The sequence below is a fragment of the Cupressus sempervirens genome, chromosome 7 (genome assembly GCF_028749045.1).
Source record: "Cupressus sempervirens isolate cs-2001-9-10 chromosome 7, ASM2874904v1, whole genome shotgun sequence".
Taxonomy (NCBI): domain Eukaryota; kingdom Viridiplantae; phylum Streptophyta; class Pinopsida; order Cupressales; family Cupressaceae; genus Cupressus; species Cupressus sempervirens.
The window spans coordinates 740551019-740568638 of NC_143124.1; the positions used below are offsets into that span (position 1 = coordinate 740551019).

The 17620-nt window shown below is 33.2% G+C and overlaps 1 protein-coding gene across 2 annotated transcripts in view; it reads left to right on the forward strand.

Moving 5' to 3' along the window:
• The window catches only part of LOC149549386 (LRR/ubiquitin-like domain protein), a 170057-nt gene that overhangs the window by 142816 nt on the left and 9621 nt on the right, over window positions 1-17620 (forward strand). The window contains exons 9-10 of one of the 2 annotated variants that reach the window (XM_089792786.1): window positions 1412-1531; window positions 1633-2084. The exons of the other annotated variant lie outside the window; for it this stretch is intronic. Of the exons in view, the coding sequence (XP_089648912.1) occupies window positions 1412-1531; window positions 1633-1758 (246 nt within the window). The 3' untranslated portion in view covers window positions 1759-2084. Of the gene's footprint in view, window positions 1-1411; window positions 1532-1632; window positions 2085-17620 lie in introns of those variants that run through there. 2 annotated transcript variants of the gene reach the window in all.

A 17620-nucleotide genomic window follows, 5' to 3' on the forward strand; every position in this document is an offset into this window, starting at 1 on the left:
GGTCCAGGTTTGAGACTCAAATGTGTGCGTGTGTGCACATGTGTGTATATGTGAATGGGTGTGTTCAAAACATTAAGCATATAACAATAAAAGTAATTATAATCAAGTTCCACATAGTGGCATAAAGGCTAGTACTTGCCATTAAGTGTGATTGTAGGTTGTAGGTTTGAATTATGTGATAGGCTAAAATTCTTTATAGTGTAAATAACTTTTTATTCACATTAACCATTTCAAATACATTTGTACCTCGAAAATCTTGTAGAAAAAAATCAATATGGAAGAAGCTCCAAAAAGAGGGTGGCCATATAAGACCAAATCAATTGAATAACTTATATAACTTATTTAATTAATAAATAAATAATTAAATTTTAGATATATTGGAATGAAGGAAAATTAGTTATTTATGATTGGTCGATTGACACATGTCTCAAAATGTGCACATTAAAAGCCATATTTTATATTTAATACTTAAATTCATCTTCATCATGATTAAAGGCACCAAGGTGAGCATTTGGCTCAATTTCATATGCATTACTCGCACTAAATACCACTCGCACTAAATACCACTCGCACTAAATAGGAAGTTGTGGAACTGTGACATCTAATTCAAGTATGGGTGGATTCCAATTCCATGTCACATGCTCACAATAGTCCGATTTCTTATGTAGCAAAAGGGAAAGATTGGAGTGTACATAGATCAAATCCTTTGCTTTTTTAATCCAAATTACACACTAGCATACAAAATACATATAAAAATAGTTTGAATTCTTATGTAACAAAAGACAAAGATTGGAGTGTACATAGACCAAACCCTTTGCTTTTTTCACCCAAGTTACACACTAGCATACAAAATACATAATGATATATTATAACGTATATTAAAACATATAAAAATAACAAGTTTAGGGATTTTTTTTAACACCCACAACCTAATGGGGGTGGATGGATTGGATCCACAATGATAATTAAACACAAAATACACACTATAGGCACTTACAAAAATTATAAAATCATTTCATTACCTGATTGATAAAAAACCATTACATTGTGCCTCTTTTATAGAGGTCTTTGATTGTTCCAAATATACTTTTCTGGAACTATCTAAACATAATGACTTCTAGAACCTAACTCTATTAAGTAATCCAACAATTTCTAGAATCCTCTATTATGCCTTTATATTTCATTTGAGGGAAAAATTACACATTCCAACACAGCCACGGGTTGTGGCCCAAGAACTCGATAAGGAATCCTTGTACCTTAGCTTATATCTTTACCTGGGCATGAATTCTTGTATCAGTACGTGGGCAGATCTTGTGCTAAATAAACTAAATCTGTAGGAAATGTAAGTCATCCTTCTGAAGTTTACAAAGTGTGAAAATTAATTATTATTCTTTGTTTTTCTAACGTCCAGGTATTACAACTAGGAAACAATGGATTAAGATCATTTCCATCAAATGTTTTGAAGGGCTGTTCACAACTTTCTACTTTGGATCTCCACAGCAACGAGGTTACGATAGAGGATCTTCGTGAGGTATGCTTATATTTTTAACAAGTGTTTAAAGAATAATATACATTTGGATTGTGTTTCCTTCTTTATTAAATCAGTAACTAATAGAGCTCGCTTTATTTCAGGTTGAAGGGTGGGTAGAGTTTGATGAGCGTAGAAGATCCAAGCATAGTAAACAAATAGAATTTAGTGTCATGGGTTCGAGTGGGTTTGATGAAGGAGCTGATTCACAACATTGGAACCAATGGTGACCTCCATAAAATTAAATGGAGGTAGAATATTTGAAGCTTTTAGCTGGACATTGTAATGGTGGCCTGCATATGACTAAGAGGCGATGGAATATATGAAATTATTATTTGCACAAGATTAACTCACTTAGTGCTTTAGGGTCTTGGTAGGGCAATGTTCTATATGTCACAAATACTAGAGTTTATTGACAGGGTCATGCAGGCCTTTGTATAATTCATGTCCGTCTCCATTTTTTCCAAACTTTTCCAAACTACAATAACCTGCGTTGATACTATTTACATGGCTGTAAATTCTTTCTTCACAATTCAAGACCACCTGATTTTTGTTATATCATGTTAATAAATGAGTGAAGATGTTTTAGTGTCAATTGAAGAAAAGTCATAGTTTACATATATTAGTAAATAAACAAAGTTTGAAGTTGTTAGCAACAATGCATATGTTAAATAATTTGGAGGCTGATTTGTAAGTCACTTAAAAGCTATTATTTCTTATGTGCACTCGGTTGCTTCATAAGAGTAGGAAACTCAAGCTTGACAATACATAAAACATATGCACGAGTAAAATGAATGGTAATTGTGTTATTGCTAACATCTAGCATTTGGACATATTCAACAAGTTTCAAAATAAATCTTTAATTCTTGATCTATTGATATTGATATAAACAAGGGCGGGGGATCAATTGAACAACCACCTTCTATATAAGAATACATCACAAAACACGTCTATAATGTCAAATATGGTCCTACAACAATTGACAAGTTGACATTGAGGGCACATTTCTATAAGATTAAATATGGTCCTACAACAATTTACAAATTGACATTGAAGGCACACTTCTATAATAGTAAGTATCGTCCTACAACAATTGACAAATTGACATTGAAGGTATACTTCTATAAGCTTAAATATGGCCCTACAATAATTGTTGAATCAACATCAAAGGCATTCTTCTATAAGGTCAAATATGGTCATACGACAAATGAAAAATTGACAACGAAAGTAAACTTCTATGAAGTCGGATATGGTCTAACAACTGACAAATTATTACTGAAGGTTGACTTTTCCTTGGAACAAGTAATTAGAAAGCACTTCTATAAGAAAAAATATGATTCTACAACAATTGACATTGAAGGCATACTTCTATGAGGTGAAATATGACCCTACAAAAATTGACAAATTGATATCAAAGGCACACCTCTATAAAGTTGCATGTTCAACAACTGAATTATGGACATTGAATGTATACTTCTATAAGGTCAAATATGGTCTTGCAATTGATAGTTTGACACTAGAGGCTTCCTTTTGATACAAATCTACATGCACATTGCACCAAATTAATCATAAAAAATATCACATTGACAACTCAAACCTTGAACAACTTTTTGAGATTTTTACTTCAATTAATTAGTAATAATAAGTACTAAACAACCTTTCATGTCTCTAATAATTGTATAACATCAAAATCAGTTTTTTTTTTTTTTTTTGAATTTACTTGTTTTTGGACAAATTGTGAATTCTAAAGCTAAGTATAAAATCAAATGAGCATTAAATATACTCAATACTACTCAAATTAAATTAGCAAACAACTACAACCACAATCTAAGATATTAGACTCTCTAGCCTAACATTGTTTGATAGATATAAGTTAGTTTGCATCCTTGAACCCTCAATGTGTGAGCCAACATTCAAAGGTTTTCTTCCACCTTATGCATGGTAAAATAGGGAAAGCTAACAAAAATTTCATTTTCCACTCATCAATTTCTTCAATGTGGTGTCAAAAGGAGATCAAGTCAAAATTTTCAAGAAAGATGAATATAGAAGATAAAATAGGAGTTCATCCTTCAATTGGTGCTTAATTTCAAAGGCACTAGAAAAATTAAAATTTTGTGCTATTAGGAGGGCACCAAAACAAATTTGACATGCATAACTCAATTCGGGCTCTATTAATTGATCATGTAAGAGTTGATCAAATAAAACCAAAGTTGCTCTTGGGGAAAATCCTTCTTCATATTGACTCAATATTTGATGCTCAACATTCAAACAAAGGTGGTACATGTAATTTGCACTTGTTTCAATATTAAGTGATGCAAACCCCTCTCCAAGAAGTTATACAAACATTTTATGTGGTAGGTGAAAACTTAGATTGTGGGGTCCAATTTAGAGGGAAGGTAATTCAAAATTAAATTTCCAAAGTTATTTAGATCTAAAAGGAAAGAGAACATTATTTTGGTTGACATTGATTTTCAAAGATATTTTAGCATCAAACACTTAAGATAAAAATTAAATAGAAGATGTGCAAAAACATTTTCTATAGAAATCTAATGAGAAGTATTTGCAAAATTATTTTTTCAACTATAGAATCTAAAAACATAAACACATAAAATATGCAATATACTACTTCACAAGATATACATAGAGAATCCTTTCAAATAACATACTCTCTCCAAATCAGCCCAATATATTATTTAGTAAATTGATGTAACTTGATACAATCATAGAGAAAACTATTATATGAGTCTCACAAATATATAAGAATGAACTATACAAGCTACAAGTTTAAGCACCAATAAAAGTAATGGGAATTAGAAATCAACGAGAAGCTACAACTTCAAGCACCAATAAATAGAAGTGGAAACTAAAAGTGATAAAGGTCTTGGGAAACCAATTTGACATTCCACGAGAGGTACACCATCCAATAACATGGGTTCAAATCCCAATGCAATTTTTTTTTTATCAAATGACAATAGGTTTTGAAGGGCCCCTGAAACCCATTACATAATAGGTTTTAAAACTAGGGAGCTTGAAACCCAACTAAAGAAGATAAACATTAAGTTCAACTGGAAGCAAATGACTTACATGAAACAAAATGAAACCAAGGATGAGGGAGCGGGGAAACATGCTTATCCCCTCAAGATAGCGATGTCAGTCATATAAAGATGAAACTGGAAATCTATAGGCTGCCCAAAATGAGGAACCAATGCCAAAACTAAGACATCTTCTTTGATCCCTTCATTTGGGATCTTACGGTTGTAACAATGGAAGGAGATGACTTCTTTGAATGTTTTCCTTTTACTGTAATCCATCCATCCTCAACCTTGGTAGCCTCAGATTGCCAAGAGTGCAAATCTAGCAAGCAACAAGACCCAACCAAGACAACAACACCAAGACACAAATAATTAGGAGTTGAAGAAAGATTAACACTAGACATAGAGGCACTACCAGGCATAGATGGACTCAACCCCACATCATGGATAACAGGCCCCATAAAAACAACATCACCAATTCCAACCAGAGCAAGAGGACCAACAAAATCTGTTTGAACATATACAACATACGCAATAAAAGGAAGACCAATAGACCCAATAGTAAACATTTCAAAAGAAGGGAGACCAACATGCCCAACAACAGATGAGAGTAGTTGTGCTCCTATAGTAGGACCGAAAACACCATCACCTACAACTAAAACATAAGATGAACCACTGTTACCACTGCCAACATAGGCATCGACACCACCACCACCACCATCATCATCAGAGACAGTCCCAAGAGGATCATCTAGCCCAACAGTTGGCTTTTTAATAACATTGTAATGCTCAAATGAGACCCCTTTCCACCATGAAGAAGGACTCGTAGCTTTAGTTGTTTCACAATCACATTTAGCCACTAGATGACCAATCCTGAAACACTTTTTGCATCTAAAAGGAATACCTTCATAATCTAGGGGTTGAATCCAAGACTTCTTTAGAGAATGAAGATGAATCTCCATAGGATTACCTTTATGAGCATCAAAATCAACAGAGATACAAACATAGGTTGAATGAAAAATATCATAGGACACATAATCCACCATTAAGAAATCTCCTAACCCATCAACCATAGATTCAAAAACTGAATCTACCCTTAATTGAAGTGGGAGATTAGGAAGACGGACCCAAATGGGCATTTTATAAAAAAATTTAGAAGAATTGTTAACATCTCGATTTCAAGGTTTAATGATCAAAGGGTATCAATTTTCCCTAGTAAAGAAGTGCCCACAGAGGACAATCCTCCTATCCTCTAGATTGTCAAATTGCTGGCAATGAAAAACCCTTAGCAAGAGAGAATATCTAAACATCATTTGACATAAGAGTTTCTCAAGGATTGGTAATCCAAGCATGAAGACTCGAGAGAGTGAGCTAGAAACCCTTGAATCAACAAATAATTGCATCCTATAAGAGCCTAAATTTGATGATCAGTATCATGAATAGTTTCTTCATCCAAATCCATGACAATGGAGTGGTAGACAGGAAAGGGGAGAGTTTCTGCCCAAATCTTGATTGTACCCCCACCATTAGTTAAATTTTTGGCATACGATTTTACCTCCACCTTAGAAGATCCATAATCTGAACCACCCAAACTTGGTAGAAAGGCATTGGTAGGGACAAGACCTCCCACATCATGCACATATCCCATAACACGAACACCAACAACCATTTGAGAAGATGCAATGATAGGAGAAGGTTGCAATCACAACCCTAGAATAGGAAACGCCTACAACATCAGGGGAAACCACACATGATGACTTCCCCCTAGCCATAGAAGATACTAAGGCGACAAAAGAGGATCTAGTGTGAGGGGTAGAAACAACTCCACCATCAAGACCGATAGAGACAGTAGCGCATGTTGATGCAGAAACAGGGGTGGGAAACTCAATTTTTTGAACAAGTAGTTTGAACTAGAGATCACTCAAGATCCATATATGTATGTATGTATGTATGTATGCATATGTATATGTCTATGTGTGTGTGTGTAGATATATTTGTTATTTTTTTCATATTTCTTACACCTCTTATATTGTAATATTTTGACATTGTTGTGACCATCTTTACCATTTTCTTTCAACTCTTAAATTTTCATATTTGATTATTCAAATTGGGGCACCATATTTTATCTCCATTTAAACATTCAAAAGTCCATCCATGAAAAGTGTACCAATATGTCATAATGTTGATTAAGATTTAAGTGTAACTTCCCTCTTACATAATCTTTCGAATCAAATAATCTATCATATATTATTCCCTTCATGATTACCTTACAAATACCAGAAGATGCTGACACATAGACAAACTATGCCACCTCAAAGGAGGATAACACTTTTCTCATGCAAAACCAAAACACACTAAAGATTGAATCCAATCTTCCTCCAAATAATAGTACCCCAGCATGGCTCACTTCCTAAAATTAATTTAATCACCTACAAGTGTGGTTAACTTATATTTTTAGGTTCCCATAGGTGAGTGACAAATCTCATCCATTGGATCATGTCTATGTTCTCCCTTGGATCTAGTTGAAGTTTTAATGTAACATTAATTCTTAAGAATATACATTATTAAAAGCATTCCTAGAGAGAATATAAGAATATAATCACTTAAATGCATAAGTAATCAACAAAGAATTAATTTCTAAGTAAATAGAGTTACTAATCAATTATATAAAATACATGAAAAATATTTGCACATCTTATAAAAAATTGTCTTGAAACTTTATACTACAAAAGAGAAGTAGAAGAATTACACAAAACATGATCAACTTAGGAAAATAGCATTGTGTTAGGCATATATTAACTTTCTATAATCTTGTTTTATTTTTAGCCAAAATTAGTAGAGGAAATTTCTTCTAATGATAGCTTTTGTTATCTTGAGCTACATATCAAACAACTCATGTAGCAACTTTATCTAAGAAAGAGGTTTGTAGATTATGTGACGCAAGAAAATAGATCATAATAGAAGAGAGTAATGAGTAACTAGTCAGGTGTCTTATTACAATATGTGGCAACATTCATGGCAAATTTTATTTTGAAAATTCTATTGATGTTCGTCACAAAATAACAATCAAGGCATATGATGAAGTCGAACGTAAATCCCTAGGCCTTGTTGTGTTGCCTCTTTGAGTTGGTCCAATTGAAAGAGATGTTACTTGTCAAGTTCTAGATATTCGATTAGTATACAATATCTTGTTAGGGAGACCATGGATACATGAAATGCAAGCAATGTCTTCAACGTAGTACCATCAATGCGTCAAGTTTCCATTCCAAGGATTTGAAGTTACTATACCTGCTGATACTAGTTACACCTATAACATGCTAAAATATGCTGAAAGCTTTGTACCTACTAATAGAGAATCTATAGATCATCATGTCAATGAGCTAAAAGAAATGGAGAAGTCACTCAAGTTAAAAGAAACTGGGATGGGTGAATATCACATTGAACCTGTTCTATGTTTGACATCTCTTCCTGAGTCTCCCCATCATTATGGGAGAGCATCTGAAGCGAAGAGACCTTTTGTGCGATCACCTCAGACTAAATAAAATGGTGCCTTTGTCAAAGCTACTATACCTTTAGAAGAGGAAGATGAAAACAGAGCCATCGTTGCATGGTTATAGAAAGAGGAAATCCCAGCTGATCTCATAGATCAGTCTCATGAGATCACTCCCAAAAAGTATGGCTCAGGTCTTAAGCTAATGAAACACTTTGGTTACAAAGACAATGGTCTAATTGGATTTAACAATAATGGCTTGATTAATCCTATCAAAGCAATATCTAGAAGGCCTCGAGACACAACATGCCTAGGCTTCAAGAAGGTTCCCTTTCATCTAAGGATCAATAAATTCATACTAGAATTTGAGAGTTCATCTGAATGTGAGTCACAAACTGAGTTAGATAATCAAGCAGATAACTCTGATGATGAGGATACTTTTCCTTATCCAATTCCTATAGATCTTGTTAAGTTCTTCATAGATCCAGATGACTTCATACCACCTGTTAGTATTGTTGATGTTGACAGTGATTCTTTTGAAAAAACTATTGATACTCCCCATATTCAACAAGAACAAGGAGAGTCCAATCATGTTGTAGTTGTTGAACAACTTTGTGAAAATCAAGATGATAATGAAAGTGGAGAATGGTTTCCTATAATTGTTGGGGAATTCTACAATTTGACTCCATGTAGCACAAATTCTTGAGAGTACAAATTTGATTCTCTCTAAGAGGCAACTTCAGACAAGGGTAGATCAAGTTCGTACATATGAAAATCAACTTGAAATAGGTGAACAATCTAGGATTTGGTTAGATGAGTCTCATCCTATTAGTGTTGATGAGTCTCATCCTACTAGTGTTGATGAGTCTCATCCTACTAGTGTTGATGAGTCTTCAGTTAATCTCATTATAACTCAAAGGCATTCAAATACACCTTTGGATGAAATCGCTTTAAGTCTCAAATTACTTGTCCAAGCATTTGATGACTATACTATGAACGCCATCGAACCCGCCACATCTCTATCACTCACTTATCCTGAGTTAAGAGACTGGAATTACAATACAATCTCTAGTGAAGTCCTTATATTCCAGAATGACTATGCTCTTGCTTGCTATTTACACATTGTTGAACTAGTAACATTCTCCATCGGCGAACAGAGTATCAATATGACTTAAGTTGATATTCAATATCTCAGTCACACAATTAAAAGAAAAAGACAAAGATGTTTCAATGGTGAAAACCACATTGTGACAGTATTAGAACCCAAAATAGTAAAAACAAAAGACACATCCAAAGGTGAAAACCTCTCTAACGAGCCTAAGGATGAGATATTTGATGCGCTTCCAAGTCATTTTCAAGAGATCATCAGTGTTGATAGAGCCAATACAACCAATCAACTTGGGAATTGCAGAACATCCTCATATAATACACCTTGCACAATCTTTATCTACAAAAGAAAAAGAGGAATTTGTTGCCTTCTTCTAAGGAAAAAAAGATTAATTTTGCATGGAATTACTTAGATATGCTAGGCTCAGATCCTGACCTCATAATGCATCATTTATCTATTACACCAAGAGTAAAACCTGTCAAACAAAAGCTCAAGAAGATGCATCCTCATGTGGCACTACTTGTTAAAGCTGAACTAGAAAAGCTTCTAATGTTGGTTTCATTCATGCTATTGATTATGCTGAATGGATCTCAAACATTGTTCCAGTCTCCAAACATGATAAGTCTATTTGAGTTTGTATAGATTTTTGAGATCTAAACATATCATGTCCAAAGGATGACTTTCCACTATCCAATATTGATATGGTAGTGGATATGATAGCGAGATATGAGATGTACTCACTCATGGATGGTTTTTCTGGTTATAATCAAATTAAAATTGCATCGAAAGATCAAGAGAAAACTGCTTTCACTTGTGCATGTGTGATGCCATTTGGTCTAAAAAATGTTGGTGCCACATATCAAAGAACAATTACAACAATCTTCTATGACATGATGCATTAAATGATGCAGGACTATGTGTATGACACCTTGGTCAAGAGTACACAATGCAACACTCATCTTCAAGATTTGAGACCAATCCTAGATTGTATGGAGAAATTTAGTCTCAGGTCAAATCCTAAGAAATGTGCATTTAGTGTCATATCAAGGAAGTTACTTGGCTATATTGTATCTTCAAAAGGAATCGAGGTGGACCTAGAAAAGGTTCATGCAATAATGGAAATTCCTCCACCTCGTAACATTAGTCAAATGAGGGGGTTACAAGGATGGCTTCAATCCATTCGCAGATTCATCTCATAGTTGGCGGATAGGTCACAACCTTTTACTAAGACTTTGCATAAAGGTGTAAAATAGACTGGAACAAGGATTGTGATTAGAGTTCAACATAGATAAAAGATTACCTTGCCAATCCATTGATCTTGATGCCTCCTATTTATGGGAAGCCTCTCATTTTGTATATCTTTGCAATAGAACCATCTCTTAGTATCTTGCTAGCTCAATAGGACAATGATAACAAGGAACGAGTTGTCTACTATCTCAGTCGCATGTTGATTTCTTATGAAATGAATTATGGCATTATTGAAAAATCTTGTTTGGCGGTCGTCTTTGCTTCCCAAAAGTTGAGGCACTACATGCTTCCTCACACTACGAGACTAGTTGGAAAAATTGATCTTTTGAAGTATTTACTTCGCAAGGCAACTCTGACAGGAAGGTTAGCTAAATGGGTCATGATACTGAGTGAGTTTGATATTAAATATGTCGAAAGAAAGGCTATCAAAGGACATGCAATTGCTGATCAATTAGCAGAAGCACCAATGCAAAGTCGTCTACCACTAAATATTGAATTCCATGATGAATCTATTTTAATGCTAACACATCAATCATGGGTGATGTTCTTTGATGGTTCCTTCACACAACAAGGATCCGGTGTTGGGGTCTTAATCATGACACCACATAAATATTCATTGCCTAAGATGTACAAGATTCTATTTTCTTGTACAAATAATATTACAGAATATGAAGCCTTAATCAATGACATGAAGATAGCAGTTGAATGGAGAGTAGATGAATTGAATATCTTTAGTGATTCACAACTAGTAATGAATCAGGTCAATGATGTTTATCAGAAAAAGGATGAGAATTGACACCTAATAAATGAATGGTTCATGATTTTAAAAAATACTTTGCAAATGTTAGTTTTCAACAAGTTCTTCTGGCAAATAATGAAGCGGCCGATGCAATGGCTACTCTCGCTTCCATGCTACAAATGCTTGAAAATGATCTTTGACACGAATTCCTGGTGGAGACGTTACCCTACCCTGCTTATGATTCACCTGAATCCCAAATGACCTATTGTATCATAGGACATGATTCACCCTGCTACCATCATATCTATTCTTACCTACGTGACCAAATAGTTTCAGACAATCAAACCCGAAATGTAAAACGTCACCTAATCCATAGTGCATCATGGTATGTCATCATTGTCGATAACTTGTTTAGGAGAGGTCTTGACGGTACACTCCTTAGGTGTCTAGAACTGGATGAGTTGAAACACACATTAATTGATGTACACAAAGGTACTTGCAGATCTCACTCTAATGGCTTGACACTAGCTCGTGAACTTATTAAAGCTGGTTACTATTGGCCAGATATGGAGCAACAAATAATTAAATACACCAAGTCCTGCAAATAGTGCCAACTCCATGGTAATCTAATTCATGCTCCAGCTAGGGAGCTAATTCTATTTATCAAACTTTGGCCATTTCAACAATGGGCCTTTGATCTAGTAGGTTAGATTCATCCGTCTTCTTCAAATGGACACAAATTTATTATCACAGCTATTGACTACTTCACAAAATAGGTGGAAGTAGTCCCTCTTTCTGAGGCTAATGGCAAAACTTTAGCTCTGTTCATTTTTAATTATATCATATGCAGATATGGTGTACCATCCTCCATCATTACTGATAATGGGGGATAGTTTAAAAATAAGGATCCCAAAGAGTTGTGCTGAAAGTTTAAAATCAAGTAGCATTGGTCTTTTATTTATTATCCCCAGGGTAATGGACAAGCAGAAACATCCAACAAGGCTATCCTTAAGATCTTACATTGCATAGTCAACAAATTTGGAAGGGACTAGCACCTTCAGATCAATCCAACTTTATGGGCTTATAGAACAAGCATAAGAAATCCAATGGGAACAACACCCATTGCGTTGGTATATGGAGTGGATGCTATTTTTCCTATTGAGGTTGAGATTCCTACTTTGAGAATCTCTTTGAAAGGTCTCATTAATGATGATGATTGTAGAATATCTCAACTTCAAAAGCTAAAATTGCTAGATGAACGTCGACAAGTGGCATATGATCATCTTTGAGCTTATCAAAAGTGAATGTCTAACAGCTACAACAAGAAAGTCAAACAATGTGACTTCCAAGTGGGTGACCTCGTCCTGAGGGAAAACCCTGAGAATCAACAACATATATAGAAAGGGAAGTTGAACCTAAGTGGCTTGGTCCATACATAGTTACTGCAGTGTTTGGATTTGGTGCTTATTAACTGTCAACAACTAAGGGAGAATTGTTGAAAGAGCCGATTATCACACTTCATCTGAAGCGATTCTACAATTGACATGCTTTCAAAGCTCTTTGTACATACTTAAGTGTCTTGAAAAAATATATTATCTTGGTGAAAACCTAGCAACAGGCACAATTTTTTTTGAAAAAGTCAAAAATTCAAAAAAATTGAAAAAACAAAAAAAAGTGTCATCGATGAAAACTTGGAAAACAGGCATCGTGTAGCAAAAATAGAATGCATGTCAATAATGTGAAAACCTGGTAAATAGGCACCTCTTGTTTCAAATGTTACATCTTGCAGCACATATTTTGGCTCTTGTCCAGTTTTTTTCTTGCTTTAGTTGGCTACTTTCGCTCATGCATTTGTGGATTGAATCTAGTCATAGTCTCGGGGGAAACATCCTATGGTCTTGTAGAAGCTGTCTTTCGTGTCAGTCACCAGTTGTTCTAACTACGTTTGCCTACTGCCACTTACTTTATTATTGAGATTCCTCTCAAATAAGATCTCTTTCAAGTCAATCACCAATTGTTCTAATTGTGTCTGTCTAGTGTTGCTTAAATTATTATTGAGATTCCTCTTAATGAAGATCTCTTTCGTGTCAGTCACCAGTTGTTCTAGTTGTGTTTGTCTACTGTTGATTAGTTTCTTATTGAGATTCTTCTCAATGTTGTGGATTTCTCTCTGACATCAATCACTAGTTGTCTTAACTGAGTCTGTCTACTATCATCCTCCTACTAAAGAGATTTCTTCCAGGAAGAATTTGGTATAGCTCTGATACCATGTAAGAATTTGCCTTAGGGCAAAATTCACCCAAGACAAGGAAGCAAAATAACTAGCACAAAAGACCAACTGAAGCATGATTAGAATAACGATATGATATTCAATTCATTGATTGTAATTGATATCATATTTACACTAGAGGTGCATGTATATAAAGGCCTCTATGATGCATCTAAAATGTCTAGTAGTTAGTAGTATGATAAGCTCCACAACTAAGCACATGTCCACTAGGAGTGGATTATCCTCCATTCAACACATGAGTTAGTGTGATGATGAGAGGATAAGACTAAAAAGGTGTGTCACGTAAGCATCTGGATAGGAAAATGTAGGAAGAGAAGCAATGTCACCTCTCTTCAATGATGCAGGCACACCTGTGAAAGAAGCTCCTTGATGACTGAAGAAGCTGCACCATGAATCCTCCTTGTGGGAAGAAATCATGCCATAGGTGTTGTAGAGAACGCTTCCTAACTGATAGGAAGAATCCTCAAAAAATATGATGTCTGAGGAAATTGGAATACAATCTCCACAGACTGATTTGTCTCCTCATAAGTGAAAGAGTCCTCCAACTGCTGTAAAGAAGCCACAATCAAGTTAGTCTCGAAAGAAAGCTCAAGTGGTTGAGGGTTAGAGTGTGCCCTCGCAACTAATGAAGAAGTCTCCTCAACAAAGAGAATATTGATGTCTTCGATGATGTCTCCCACATCTTCAATGTGAGACTCCACAAATAGCCCTACAATGTCTAGAAGGAAGTCATATCATGAGCTGAAGTAGGAAGACATGGTATGTCCTGTTGCATTAAATTAGGAGCATCTGTTGCTAGAACTAGATCAATAGAATCAATAGGAGCATCAGGATTTGGGATCTCATTTGGAGTTGGAGGAACCATTACTGAAGCGACTAAAGATAAAATGTCCTCTGGAAATGGAGGAACTGTGGGATCTCCATATTCTTTCCAAAGAGCCATCCAAATATCATAAGGGTGAATGACCTTTTTAATGACATGCCAACAATAAGAACTGATACTAAATATAATGATATCCATAAGTTTTTTAACAGGTGGCTGTTCTTCAATGGAAGAGATCAATTCATTGGAGCATAAATAAGGAAATACTTCCTTATGCTCCCTTCTTAGATGATCAATGAGTGCAACACTCCGTTTCTAATACTTCCCCTTTGTCAATCTTGGTCTAAGATGACCCCAACATGGGGAACAAAAATCCTCCTTGAGATCAATGAATGAACCCCCAAAACGCAAGAATAAGCAATCAACCCCCCCCTAATGTATGATTTGACACTTTATAGTTAGTGCGATTACAATGGGCCACTTTGTCAATTTTGACCTTAGTGGACTTCTGATTTTTATGCTTACAACCTCCTTGGATAGTTCAAGTCTGGAACTTTACAATGTAGCTCAGAAATACAACAAATTTGAAGCAATACAATGTAAATAAATGACCTATTTCTGAAAGTGATATTTTTTTCCATAGAAGCATATAATCTAATTGTAGATTTAGAAAGTAGACAAAAAATTAAGCACTTTAAAAAAAATGGAACTTGATTAGGAGTCCAGATGAGCCCGTACTAAGCATTTGAGGTTGCAAAAATTGAGATTCACGACTTGCAGAAGCATTCAGGAGTAGAGAGGTCAAACATCTTGCACCAATGTGTAGATCAAAAAATTCTACCCCAAAACAAAAAAAATTGCTCACAAAAAGGAGTCTGAATGAGGGAGATATCGTTGTTTGAAAATCACCTATGTTATTATTTTTCCTGAATCATCGCCACCGCTTCTCCAAAAATCAATTGACTCTAGATTTCACCTCAAATGTTTGATTTTGATGAAGGGTGAACCCACAATAAGGGGTTCCACTTTAGTGGGACGAACAAACTTGGAAAAGTTGGCAAATTTTTGGATTTCTATCAGCCATACGTTCGCCCGAACATCTTAGACATGTTCGCGCGAACATGTACCTTGCACATGTTCGCGCGAACATGTGAGCACGTTTGAAGGTATGTTCGCGCGAACATGTGTATGGTACATGTTTGCGCGAACATGTATCAAGCCAATTTTTGGCGCTTTAAATCGCTTTTTTTACTTTTCCAAAGTCATTTTCATGGAGAGTACTGTTCATTGAGCATTTGGGTGAATGTGTGGTTTGTGCTACCTCCGTCAGTGTCATCTTGTCGCTTTCGTTCTAATTCTCCTCATCGGGTATGTCAAGATATTATTAATTTAATGTTTTCAAAGTTTTTAAAGTATTTTTTTAATGTTATCAAAGTAGATTTTAATGTTTTCAATTCATTTTTTTATGTTTTTAAAACATATTTGAATGTTATTTACGTTTTTAATAGTTTTGAAAACATATTTGAATGTTATTTACGTTTTTAATAATTTTGAAAACATATCTAAATGTTAATTTAATATTTTTATTGTTTATTTAAATTAATTTAGAAAACAGAAAAATATTATATAGAAAACATTACAAAACATTACGAAAAATAGTAAAAAATTTAGGAAAAACATTAGAAAACAAATTTACAAAAAACATTACAATTTAATATAAAATTTAGAAAACAAATTTAGGAAAAAAAGTTAAAAAACATTAAATAAATATTAGAAAATTTATTAAAAAAATTAGAAAATTTAGAAAAAAAGCATAATAAAAATATTAGAAAATTTAGAAAAAAAATTAGAAAATTTATAATTTAATATAAAATTTAGAAAACAAATGTATTAAAAATATTTAAAAAAATTAGAAAATTAGAAAAAAACATTAAAAAAATTAGAAAATTTAGAAAAAACATTAAAAAAAATTTAGAAAATTTAGAAAAAAATATTGCAAAAACATTAGAAAATTTAAAAAACAAATTTAGAAAAAAACATTGCAAAAATATTAGAGAATTGATAATTTAATATAAAATTTAGAAAAAATATTAAAAAAAATTAATTTTTTTTAAAGAAAAACATTAGAAAAAATATTAGAAAATTTATAATTGAATATAAAATTTAGAAAACAATTACAAAAAAAAACATTGCAAAAACATTAGAAAATTTAGAATTTCATATAAAATTTAGAAAACAAATTTAGAAAAAACATTACAAAAACATCAGAAAGTTTATAATTTAATATAAATTTTAGAAAAAAAATTAGAAAAAACATTAGAAAAACGTTAGAAAATTTAAATTTTAGAAAACAAATTTAAAAAAAATTAGAAAAACATTAGAAAATTTATAATAATATAAAATTTAGAAAACAAATTTAGAAAAATATTAGAAAAAATATTTTAAAAAAATTAGAAAAACATTACAAAATTTATAATAATATAAATTTTAGAGAACAAATTTAAAAACACACACACACACACACACACACACACACACACACATGTTAATGTTAAATGTAGACATGTATGTTTTCGATATTAATGTTTATGTATATATGTCAAATTCACTTTAATGTCTTAATCTTAGAAGTTTAATTAAATGACATATCTTAAGGGTCTAGATCCTAAACTATACATGTAAAAATATAGATTATAATGTATAATTTTTTATTTTGAACATAGATGTACATGTATATTTGTTCATGGTTAAAAGTAGATGTATGTACATGTTTTTAATAAATTCACATTTTTATATGTATAATTTGTGTATATGTTAACTATTGATCTTAATTTAGCTTATAACTAAGTTTAATTAACTATATTTAATAACACGTCTTAAGGGGAGATCCTAAATTATACATAAGAATGTAGATTAAAATGTATATTTTATTTCATAAATGTACATGTAAATATGTTCATGTGGTAGATATAGATGTGCATACATATGTTTTCAATATTCATGTTTAAATGTACATATGTTATTATTTTTAATGTCTTAATAATTAGAAGTATATAATTAACTATATAATTTAATGACATGTCTTAAGGGGAGATCCTAAATTATACATATATAAGAATGTAGATTAATTTGCATATCTAGGTATGAATATAACATACCTGTACATCCAAACCCTAACCCTGACCTAATCAAACGCTAACCCTAACCATTATCCAAACCCTAATGCTAACTTTGATCTTAAAATTTAATTTCTAAACCCAAGATTATAAATGATAATAAATACCCTAAATCATAATCTTGAACCAAATCATAAACTTCATATGCTAAGTTCCCTTATCCTAAATTCTTAACCATGGACCTTA